The following is a 12,860-nucleotide window of genomic DNA, read 5'->3' on the forward strand; positions in this document are numbered from 1 at the left end:
TCACATTGTATTATTGGCAGTTTGTTCCTCTTTAGTAAGAATAGTGTGCCTATGTATGGCTCCAGCATATTTTGAACACTTATTCTAGCTGATGGGCACTGGAATTTTGTCCAGCTAATGGCCATAGTGAATGACGAAATGTGAACATTCATGTACAAGCCTTCTTGTGGACATAGATTGTTATTTCTCTTCGATTGATACCTAAGGGTTGAATTGCTGACTTATACTTTAAGTATATTTTGTTTTAATTTTTCCAAAGACTTTATTTACTTGACAGAGAGAGACAGAGCAAGAGAGGAACACAAACAGGAAGTGTGGGAGAGGGAGAATCAGGCCTCCCACAGAGCTGGGAGCCCGATGCAGGGCTTGATCTCAGGAGTCAGACCTGAGTCAAAGGCAGACGCTTAACCAACAGAGCCACCCATGCACCCCATGTTACATGTATTTTAACATATCAAATAATTGTCAAGAGTTTTCAAAGTGGTAGTGCTCTGTTATATTTCCACCAGCAATGTGTGAGAGTTTCTGTTTCCCTACAACATCACCAAAAACTGGCATTGTCAGTCTTTTTAGATTTAGCATAAAGTTGTTCAAATTAAACTATTATGTCATACTTTCTGAAGGCCCCATAAAAATAGTATTTTAATGTATATAATTATGTATGTGTGTATGTATATATATATATATGATGCATATGTCATATACACAATATAGAATAATATCTATATCTAAATATATATGTATTCATATATATGAATATATATGTATTCATATATATGAATATATATGTATTCATATATATGAATATATATGTATTCATATATATGAATATATATGTATTCATATATATGAATATATATGTATTCATATATATGAATATATATGTATTCATATATATGAATATATATGTATTCATATATTTAAATATATATATGAATAACTGATATATTCACGGCACAGTAGCAAGTGTTCTCTACACAGGATCCCATTGAATACTGGTAACATCCTGTGTGGCTGGTATTATTCCATCCATTTTAAGATGACTTAGAGGCATTTTTAGAGACATAGGTTGATGGTAATAATAACAATAACTATATTTACTAAATTGAATATTTAGTGGTTCTGAGTATTTTTGCAGACATTTCCTGATTTAATCCCCACCACAAATCTGTAAGATAATTCCTGCTATTGATTTTATACTTAGTTTATAGCTAATGTAATAGAAACATAGAGAAGTTAAGGATCCTGACAAGATCAAGATGCAAATTGAGGGCAGAACCAAGATTATTTCAGATAATAATACATAATGATTTTCCTCTAGATTCTTTTTTTTTTTAAAGATTTTATTTATTTATTTGACAGAGAGAGATCACAAGTAGACAGAGAGGCAGGCAGAGAGAGAGAGAGGGAAGCAGGCTCCTGCTGAGCAGAGAGCCCGATGCGGGGCTCGATCCCAGGACCCTGAGATCATGACCTGAGCCGAAGGCAGCGGCTTAACCCACTGAGCCACCCAGGCGCCCGATTTTCCTCTAGATTCTTATCCATCCCCTACATTGCTATAATTAACAACACTGAACTAGTAATCTCTTTTTTAATATAACCATAATAATATAATTGCTTTAATACTACCTTGGATGCAAGTGTATATAACACTATTACATTAGCAGACATGCACACACAAACACACACACACACATAATTTGATTGTGAATACAGACAATTTTAGTTCTCCTACTTTGTAATGTGAGTTTAGCATAAGTTCAGGATATAAGATCAATATATACATAGTTCAATTTTATAGTTTGTACTAGTAACTAACAAATAGAAATAAGATTTCAAAAATTCATTGCAGACACTGGTACCCAGATATTTGGGGCTAATACCTAAAGTCATTTGCACAATTTGAATTGCTCCTCTAAGGGTCTTCTCTTCATTCACCTGAGGGCAGTGAGAGGAGAGGTGGCAAGATGGTAGAGAAGTAGGAGGCATGGTTTCAACCTGTCCACTAAAGTGAGCTGATTGTCTACCAAAAAACTGATCACTCATAAATTCAGTCTGAGATTAGAATTATATACTTTTGGATCTCTACAGGGCCAGAAGATGCTGGTGGGCAGAACTGTTCCAGAGTGTTCCTTGCCTGCACCATGGTTGATACAATCAGCTATACATCCCCTAAACCATCTCTCACCAAAATGATTAGAAGGAGAAATGCCCAACAGGAAAAATTCAGAGACTGTGCCCTCTCAATCAGAGCTATTGGATATGGACATAAACAGTATGTCGGAAAGGGAATTCAGGCAATGACTAGGTTGGAGAAAGACTTTAATAGAAAAATGGAATTGATTAGGGAACAAATGAAAGCCACCAGGGATGATGTTAACAAGGCTCTCAATGAGTTCCAATCTAATCTAAATTCTCCAACAGCTAGGGTAACTAAAGCAGAAGATAGAATTAGTGATCTAGGGGACAAACTGATAGAGAAAAAGATCAGGAGGAAGACTGGAACAAACAGCCTAGAAGCCATGGAAACAGAATTAGGGAAATAAATGATTCCCTGAAATATTCCAACATCAAGAATTATTGGAATCCCTGAGGGGGAGGAGAAAGAAAGAAGACTAGAGGATACAGTTGAACAAATTCCCCATGAAAATTTTCCCAATCTGGTAAATGGAACCAGTGTTCATGTACTAGAGGCAGAAAGTTCTGCCCCCAAGAAAACAGAATCTAGAAAGCCCTCGAGACATCTGATTGTGAAAATAATGAATCATAATTTTAGACAGGAGCTCTTGAAAGCAGCTAGTGGGAAGAGATTCCTTATGTACAGAGAGAAGCCCATCAGAATAACATCAGACTTGTCCACAGAAACATGGCAAGCCAGGAAGAGCTGGCGAGGTGTATTCAGGGCACTAAATGAGAAAAACATACAGCCAAGAATACTTTATCCAGCAAAACTGACATTCAAAATACATGGAGAGATAAAGAGCCTCCAAGACTGGCACAGTTTAAAAGAATATATGACTACCAAGCCTGCCTTAGAAGAAATATTAAGAGAGGTTCTATAAAAGAGCAAATAAAACCCCAAGAATATATAATATTTATGATAATAAAACCCAAGAATATATAATGACAGAAATCTATGGAGACAATCTATAGAAAAAAGCCTTCACAGGTAACACAATGTCAAAAAATGTATCTCTCAATAATCACTCTCAACATGAATGGCCTTAATGAGCTCAAGAAATAGGACATGGTTGCAGATTGAATGAAATGACAGGACCCATCCATATGTTGTCTACAAGAACCTATTTAAACCTAAGGATTCATGCAGACTGAAAGTGAAGGGATGGAGAAGCATCTGTCATGTCAATGGGTCTCAAAATAAGGCTGGGGTAGCGATTCTCATATCAGATAAATTACATTTTAAACTAAAGACTGTAGTCAGAAATACAGAAGGACACTACATAATTCTTAAAGGGTCTATCCACCAGGAAGATCTAACAATTGTAAATATTTATGCCCCCAATATGGGAGCAGACAATTACATAAGAAAAGTGTTAATCAAGATAAAGAGTCATATTTATATGAATACATTATTCATAGGAGATTGTAACAAGCCACTTTTGGTAATAGATCATTCAAGCAGAAAATCAATAAAGAAACAAGAGCATTGAATGACACATAGGACCAGATGGACCCTATAGTTATATACAGAACATTCCACCCTCAAACAAGTGAATACTCATTCTTCTCGAGTGCATATAGAACTTTCTCCAGAATAGACCACATACTGAGTCATAAATCAGGGCTCAGCCAATACCAAAAGATTGAGATTATTCCCTGCATATTCTCAGATCACAATGCTTTGAAACTGAAGCTCAACCACAAGAAAACCTTTGGAAGGAATTCAAACACCTGGAAGATAAAGGCCACCTTGCTTAAGAATGCTCTGATCCACCAGGAAATCAAAGAAAATCTTAAAAAATTCATGGAAACCATTGAGAATGAAGATACTTTGGTCCAAAACCTATGGGATACAGCAAAGATGGTCCTAGGGGGGAAATACATAGCCACCTAAGCCTCCCTCAAAAAAGTTGAAAACTCCATGCATAAAAACAGACACATAGACCAGTGGAACTGAGTGGAGAGCTTAGATATGGACCCTCAACTCTATGGTGAAATAATCTTTGACAAAACAGGAAAAAATATTCAATGGAAAAAAGACAGTCTCTTCAATAAATGGTGCTGGGAAAACTGGACAGCAATATGTAGAAGAATGAAACTCGACCATTCTCTTATACCGTACACAAAGATAAACTCAAAATGGATAAAAGACCTCAATGTGAGACAGGAATCTATCAGAATCCTAGAGGAGAACATAGGCAGTAACCTCTTCAATATCAGCCACAGCAACTTCTTTCAAGATATGTCTCCAAAGGCAAAGGAAACAAAAGCGAAAATGAACTTTTGGGACTTCATCAAGATCAAAAGCTGCTGCACAGCAAAGGAAACAGTCAACAAAACAAAAAGGAAACCCACGGAATGGGAGAAGATATTTGCAAATGCCAGTACAGACAAAAGATTGATATCCAGGATCTATAAAGAACTTCTCAAACTCAACACACACAAAACAGATAATCATATCAAAAAATGGCAGAAGATATGAACAGACACTTCTTCAACAAAGACATACAAATGGCTATCAGACACATGAAAATATGTTCATCATCACTAGCCATCAGGGAGATTCAAATTAAAACTACATTGAGATACCACCTGACACCAGTTAGAATGGCCAAAATTAGCAAGACAGGAAACAACGTGTGTTGGAGAGGACATGAAGAAAGGAGAACCCTCTTACACTGTTGGTGGGAATGCAAGTTAGTGCAGCCACTTTGGAGAACAGTGTGGAGATTCCTGAAGAAATTAAGAATAGAACTTCCCTATGACTCTGCAATTGCACTGCTGGGTATTTACCCCAAAGATACAGATGTAGTGAAAAGAAGGGCCATCTGTGTCCCAATGTTTATAGCAGCAATGGCTACGGTCGCCAAACTGGAAAGAACCAAGATGCCCTTCAACGAATGAATGGATATGGAAGATGTGGTACATATACACAATGGAGTATTATGCCTCCATCAGAAAGGATGAATACCCAACTTTTGTAGCAACATGGACGGGACTGGAAGAGATTATGCTGAGCGAAATAAATCAAGCAGAGAGAGTCAAGTATCATATGGTCTCACTTATTTGTGGAGCATAACAAATAACATGGAGGACATGGGGAGATGGAGAGGAGAGGGAGTTGAGGGAAACTGGAAGGGGAGGTGAACCATGAGAGACTATAGACTCTAAAAAACAACCAGAGGGTTTTGAAGGGGCGGTGGGTGGGAGGTTGAGGAACCAGTGGTGGGTAATAGGGAGGGCACGTAGTGCATGGAGCACTGGGTGTGTTGCCAAAACAATGAACACTGTTATGCTGTAAATAAACAAATAACAAAAATAAAATAAATAAATAAATAAATAAAGTTGAAAACTCCAGAATACACCAGCTGTCTTCATACCTTAAAGAAATAGAGAATCAATGACAAGTTAAGCCAACTCCACACATAAGAAGGGAAATAATCAAGATTAGAGCATAGATCAATGAGGTAGAAACTAGAGGTATAGTAGAACACATCAATGAAACTAGAAGTTGGTTTCTTGAAAGAATCAATAAGCTTGATAAAGCATTGGCCAAACTAATCCAAAAGAAAAGGGAGGAGGCCCAAATTAATAAAATTATGAATGGAAAGGGAGAGATCACAACTAACACCAAGGAAATGGAAACAATCATCAGAAATTATTACCAACAGTCATACGCCAATGAATTAAGCAATCTAGATGAAATGAATTCATTCCTGTAAACTTCAAACTTCCAATACTGAACCAGGAAGAAATGGACAACCAGAATAGACCAATATCTAGTAACGAGATTGAAGCAGTGATCAAAAACCTCCCAAAAAAACAAGAGCCCAGTACCTGACGGATTCCCTGGGGAATTCTACCAAACTATCAAAGAAGAAATAACACCTACTCTTCGATTGGGAGGGAGACAAACCATAAATGACTCTTAATCTCACAAAACAAACTGGGGGTTGCTGGGGGGAGGTGGGATTGGGAGAGGGGGAGTGGGCTATGGACATTGGGGAGGGGAGGCGAACCATAAGAGACTATGGACTCTGAAAAACAACCTGAGGGTTTTGAAGGGTCAGGGGTGGGAGGTTGGGGCAACCTGAGGGTTTTGAAGGGTCAGGGGTGGGAGGTTGGGGGAACAGGTGGTGGGTAATGCGGAGGGCACGTTTTGCATGGAGCACTGGGTGTTGTGCAAAAAGAATGAATACTGTTACACTGAAAAAAATAAATAAATGAAAATTAAAAAAAAAAGAAATAAAAAAAAAAAAAAGAAATAACACCTATTCTCCTGAAGCTGTTTCAAAAAATTGAAGCAGAAGGAAAACTTCCAGACGCTTTTTGCCAAATCAGCATGACCCTGGTCTCCAAACCAGGCAAAGGCCCCAGTGAAAAGGAGAATTTCAGAATAGCCCTGATGAATATGGATGCTAAGATTTTCAACAAGATCCTAGCTAATAGGATCCAACAGTACATTAAAAAGATTATCCACCATGACCATGTGGGATTCATCCTTGGGTTGCCAGGGTGATTCAACATTCACAAATCAATGTGATAGAATAAATCAATAAGAGAAGATAGAAGAATCAATGGTCCTCTCAACTGATGCAGAAAAAGTATTTGACAAAATCCAAAATCCATTCCTGATTTTAATGCTTCGAAGTATAGGGGTAGAGGAACCATTCCTCAACCTCATAAAATCTATCTACAAGAAACCCACAGTGAATATCATCCTCAATAGGAAAAAACTGACAGCCTTCCCTTTGAGATCAGGAACATGACAAGAATGCCCACTCTCACCACTCTTGTTTGATATTGTATTAGATGTCCTAGCAACAGCAATCAGACAACAAAGAGAAATAAATGTATTCAAAATTGACAATGAAGAAGTCAAACTCTCTCTCTTCACAGATGACATGATACTTTATAAGGAACACCCAAAGGACTCCACACCCAAACTGCTAGAACTCATTCAGCAATTCAGTAATGTGGCAGGATACAAAATCAATGTACAGAAATCAGTTTCTTTCTTACACACCAACAATGAAAATATAGAACAGGAAATTAGAGAATCAATTCCATTGACTATAGCACAAGGAACCATAAGATACTTGGGAATAAGCCTATCCAAAGAGGTAAAGGATCTGTACTCGAGGAACTACGGAACACCCATGAAAGAAATCAAAAAAGACACAAAAAGATCGAAGACCAGTCCATGCTCATGGATCCTAAAAATAAACATTGTTAAAATGTCTATATTGCCTAGAGCAATCTATACTTTCAATGCCATTCTGATCAAAATTCCACCAGCATTTTTCAAAGAGCTGGAGCAAGCAATCCTAAACTTTGTATGGAATCAGAAGAGATCCCGAATTGCTAAGGAAATGTTGAAAAAGAAAAAAACAAAACTGGGGGTATCACATTGCCTGATTTCAGGCTTTACTACAAAGCTGTGATCACAAAGACAGCTTGATACTGGCACAAAAAGAGATACATAAACCAGTGGAACAGAGTAGAGAGCCCAGATATGGACCCTCAGCTCTATGGTAAAAATCTTCAACAAAGCAAGAAATAATATTGAGTAGATTAAAGGCAATCTCTTTAACAAATGGTGCTGGGAATATTGGAGAGCTATGTAGAAGACTGAAACTCGAACATTCTCTTCCACCATACACAAAGATAAACTCGAATTGGATAAAAGACCTCAACATGAGGCAGGAATCCATCAGAATCCTGGAGGAGAACAAAGGCAGTAACCTCTTCGACATCAGCCACAGCAACTTCTTTCAAGATATGTGTCAAAAGGCAAAGGAAACAAATTCGAAAATGAATTTTGGGTACTTCATCAAGAACAAAAGCGTTTGCACAGCAAAGGAAACAGTCCACAAAACGAAGAGGTAACCCATGGAATGGGAGAAGATATTTGCAAATGACAGTGCAGACAAAAGGCTGATATCCAGGATCTATAAACATTTTCTCATACCCAACACATGCAATACACATAATCATGTCAATAAATGGGCAGAAGTCATGAACAGACACTTCTCCAATGAGGACATACAATTGGCTATCAGACACATGAAAAAATGTACATCATCACTAGTCATCAGGGAGATTCAAATCAAATCCACATTGAGATAACACCTTACACCAGTTAGAATGGCCAAAGTTAGCAAGACAGGCAACAATATGTGTTTAGAGGATGTGGAGAAAGGGGAATCCTCTTACACTGTTGGTGGGAATGCAAGTTGGTGTAGCTAATTTGGAGAACAGTGTGGAGATTCCTTAAGAAATTAAAAAATAGAGCTTCCCTATAACTCTGAATTGCAATACTGAAGCAGGTGTAGTGAAAAGAAGGGCCATCTGTACCCCAATGTTCATAGCAGCAACGGACACAGTTGCCACACTGTGTAAAGAATCAAGATACCCTTCAACGGACGAATGGATAATGAAGATGTGGTTCATGAACACTATGGAGAAGTATGCCTCCATCAGAAAGGATGAATACCCATCTTTTGTATCAACATGGATGGGACTGAAAGAGATTACGCTGAGTGAAATAAGTCAAGCAGAGAGATTCAAGTATCATATGGTTTCACTTATTTGTGGAGCATAACAAATAACATGGAGGACATGAGGAGATGGAGAGGAGAAGGGAATTAAGGGAAATCGGAAAGGGAGATGAACCATGAGAGACTATGGACTCTGAAAAACAATCTGAGGGTTTTGAAGGGGTGGGGGTTGGGAGGTTGGATAAGCCTGGTAGTGGGTACTATGTAGAACACATATTGCATGGAGCAGTGTGTGTGGTGCATAAACAATGAATTCTGTTACACTGAAAAGAAATTAAATTAAAAAAAAAAGTTTATTTGGCATTTTCTATGGATTTAACATGTAGACCTCACACTCATTTTGAGTTCATTTTTATGTATGGTATGAGGTGAGGTTGTGGTTTAGATTCTTTTTTCCTCATATGGATATGCAACACATCCAGTATAATTTATGGGAAAGTCTGTATTTTCTCCATTGAATTACCTGATATCGTTGTAAAAAATCATATATTTAGGCCTCTTTCTGGGCATTCTATTGGTGTGAAAGTCTCAGTGTCTACCTTTGTGCCAATACCACACAGCATTAATTATGGGATCTTAATAGCAATTCTTGAATTTTAGTAGAGTGAGCATCCAAACTACTTTGTGTGTGTGTGTGTGTGGTTGTGTGTGTGTGTTTGTGTGTATGTGTGTGTAAATCTTCGAGATTCCTTTGAATTTGTGTATTTCTATATAAATCTCAGGATGGAATTGTTAATTTCTTTAAAATTCCTGTTGAGATTGTTATTGGAATTGTACTGAAAGCATAGAATGACATGGTAAATGTGGACCACTTTTTTTTTTATTTCATCATTTGTTAAAGTCTTTTAAAATCATAACTATCAATTGAAATTTATCAATAATTTTTACATAAATAAAAATAGCCTTATGATAGTGACACACAGTAGGGACAGCACATGGTCAAGCACGTTTGAGGGACACACAACAAATTCCAGGGGGATCAGGAAGATTTCCTAGATGAAAACACACCACAAGGGGCACAAAAATTGAAAGGGAATCATCAGAATGAATAGGCATTTGTTACCTTAGAGGATTTCCAGGAGAGAATTCATAACAAAGACTGAGGGTGAAAAAGAGTGTGCAGAAAACACAATCATTTCAATATGGTTGTGGCTATTGGCTCATCTATTCATTCAATAATTATTATTGAGCTTCTAATGCGTGTTGGGTTATGAGCTGGACACTGAGCTCCTAAAAGTCTAGTTAGTAAGACATGAAACAAGAAAGTTAGTGACAGGGAAGGCCAAGAATCTCATATCTGTGATAGAGCTGAATGCAAGTACCATGAGGAACACATTGGAAGGGTCTTCATGCCTTTTTATGGCCTGGAGCTCATTTCTCTTGGCAATGAATAATACTCCACTGTCTGATGTTGCAGTTTATCTATCCTCACCTACTGAAGGACATCTTGGCTAATTCCAGCTGTATGGACAATTGCGAATAAAGCTGCTGTTAAATATGCGTTTTTTTGTGGACATAAATTTTAAATTCCTTTGTGTAAATGCCAAGGAGTGGGATTGCTAAATTGTTTTAGTTCTGTAAAAAGCTGAGCCTTTGGCTCAGTTGCCAGGGTCCTGGGATGGAGCCCTGCATCAGGACCCCTGCTCAGTGGGGAGTGTGTTCCTACCTCTCCCTCTACCCTGCTACCCCTGAAGCCCTGTTCCTGCTCATTCATGTGCATGCTCTCTCAAAAAAAAAAAAAATCTTAAAAGAAATAAAACAGATTCTACTCTAAATATTTATTCATTTCTACAACTAATTTGTACGAACTAAGGAATGTACTATCTGTGGGAGGCCGCGATAAGGCTTGAGAGGAGGACCAAACCAGGCCCTGACTTATGTCTCCTTTAAAGTCCAAGTAGCCTAACAAAAGGTTTAGGATGGAAATGTTGAGTAGCACTGAGAAAGGGTCTGTGCTATGTGTTGTGCGCTCGCCTACGTGATTTCCCACACGTTTACTTGTTAGATGAGAGCAGTTTGGTTGGGGTCATAAATTCATAGCTGTTCCTTGCTGTTCCAGCACAGCTCATGAATCACTCTCACGTTTGTTGTTACTTCTTGTATGTTTTGAGTTACTTTGGAGTCAGTGCAGCTGGTTAAGGAATTATCTGAAGACAGAGATCACTGGCCTTGGAGAGTCTGCATTTAGACCGTGAGAAGTAGATAATGGGGAAGTCTGAAGGGTTTTTTGTGCAAGTAGTAAATTCTTTTGTAATCAGTTAAAAATAGTTATTGTTGGCTATATAATGCCTTGATGCCTCGAATAAACTCGGCATTTGTGGAAATCATCCCCTATGCTCCTCTTGCCCCCATCTCTTTGTCTCTTTAATTATTTTTACCATCCTCTTACTCTCGCGCTTCCTGGTCGATTTGTCACGCGGGCCGTGGCAACTATCAGAAATTTAAATTAATTCTTTTAGTTTTAGATTATTATTACTATTGTTCTTTTTAACATTAAAACTTCTGAACTACTAAAGAACGTCCATCACTGTGTGGTCTGGCCTCTAAGTGCAATGTATTAAGAAAACTATCATTAAGATATTTCCCTTTATAATTCAGTAATAATGTATCATTCATTTCTTTGCTTTGACTCATTTTTTTTTCATGACGGTTCCCTATCTAAACCCTCTTAATACCTCACAAAATTAACTTATTTCACAATTAATTTTGGTATGCAAGCATCAGGACCTGTTCCTTGACCATCTAAGTCCTGTAGTCCTATTGCATCCATTTATTCCCCTCATATCAGTGATGGTCCATAATCCCCATGATCCAGTTCCTGCCTTCTTCATTCACATATTCCTCTTTTCTATCTCAGAGTTGATTACCCAATGAACTTGTTCAAATTAAGAGTGTGAGTCCTTTGAAAAGAATGATGAGCACCAAATCTTTCTCACTGCTTTTTTCATCTCTGAATTTCTTAGAGTATAGATTAAGGGATTGAACATAGGAGCGAAATTGGTATAACATAGAGCAAATATTTTGTCCTCAGGAAAAGTAGTAGGTGGTCTAAGGTAGATAAAGATTGCAGGCCCAAAAAATAAGATGACCACAGTGACATGAGACCAACAGGTGGAGAGGGCTTTGCGTCTTCCCTCAGCTGAGAGATTTCTTAAAGTGAACAATATTATCCCATAAGAAACAAATAAGACAATAAAGGTTACTAAGGCAACCATACCTGAAAAGGCAACCACAAGGACACCAGTGATGTAGGTATCAAAACAGGCCAGCTTTAGCAAAGGAAAAATATCACAGAAGTAGTGATCGATTTCATTAGGACCACAGAAGGGCAAACCAATTGCAGTAGAAAACAGAGGTAAGGCATGGATGGCCCCACCAGCCCAAGCAGCTAAGACTAGGAGGTGGCATCTTTTCCTGTTCATGATAATCACATAGTGGAGAGGTTTGCAGATGGCAGCGTAGCGATCGAAGGCCATGGCAGTAAGAATGAAGATCTCAACGCCTCCGAAAAAGTGCATGGTAAAGATCTGTAACATGCAATTACTGTAGGAGATGGTTTTTCTTTCCACTAACAGGTCAGCAATTAACTTGGGTGTGACGGTAGAGGTATAGCAGATGTCCATAGAAGATAAGTGGATGAGGAAGTAGTACATGGGTTGGTGAAAAAGGGAACTGCATCGAATGGAGACAAGGATCAGAAGGTTTCCTGCCAACAGGGCAACATAACAGAATAAGAAGAGCCCAAAGCAAAACATTTCTATGTTCTGGTCATATGAAAGTCCTAGAAGTATGAATTCTGAGATGTTTTTCTGTTTTTTCACGTATTTGGGTTTTGTGTAGGTTTCCATAAGGACTTACATTTCTGAAAGTAAAAAAAAAGATAATTCTAGGTGAATATTAACTGTAGGAACACTATATATAAAATTTATTAAAATGCATATTTTCATAAATAGTGTTAAGAACAATTATTCTGGGTTATGGAATTGAGTTGCTTATTCTTTTTATGCGGTCTTGTAAATCTATCATGAAATATTTATAATGCAATTATGAGAATAATTACATGTTTTTATCAATATTACTTAATAATTATTTAAATATTTAAGTACTATTTTGAAAATA

The 12,860-nt window shown here is 37.7% G+C and overlaps 1 protein-coding gene across 1 annotated transcript; it reads right to left on the reverse strand.

Moving 5' to 3' along the window:
• Positions 1 to 11,626: 11,626 nt before the first annotated feature.
• Positions 11,627 to 12,589, reverse strand: LOC123948615 (olfactory receptor 4P4-like). Its single transcript, XM_046015817.1, has one exon. The coding sequence runs from the start codon at positions 12,587 to 12,589 to the stop codon at positions 11,627 to 11,629; it is 963 nt and encodes a 320-aa protein (XP_045871773.1).
• Positions 12,590 to 12,860: the final 271 nt, after the last annotated feature.

The sequence above is a fragment of the Meles meles genome, chromosome 8, assembly GCF_922984935.1.
Source record: "Meles meles chromosome 8, mMelMel3.1 paternal haplotype, whole genome shotgun sequence".
In the NCBI taxonomy this organism is placed as follows: Eukaryota; Metazoa; Chordata; class Mammalia; order Carnivora; family Mustelidae; genus Meles; species Meles meles.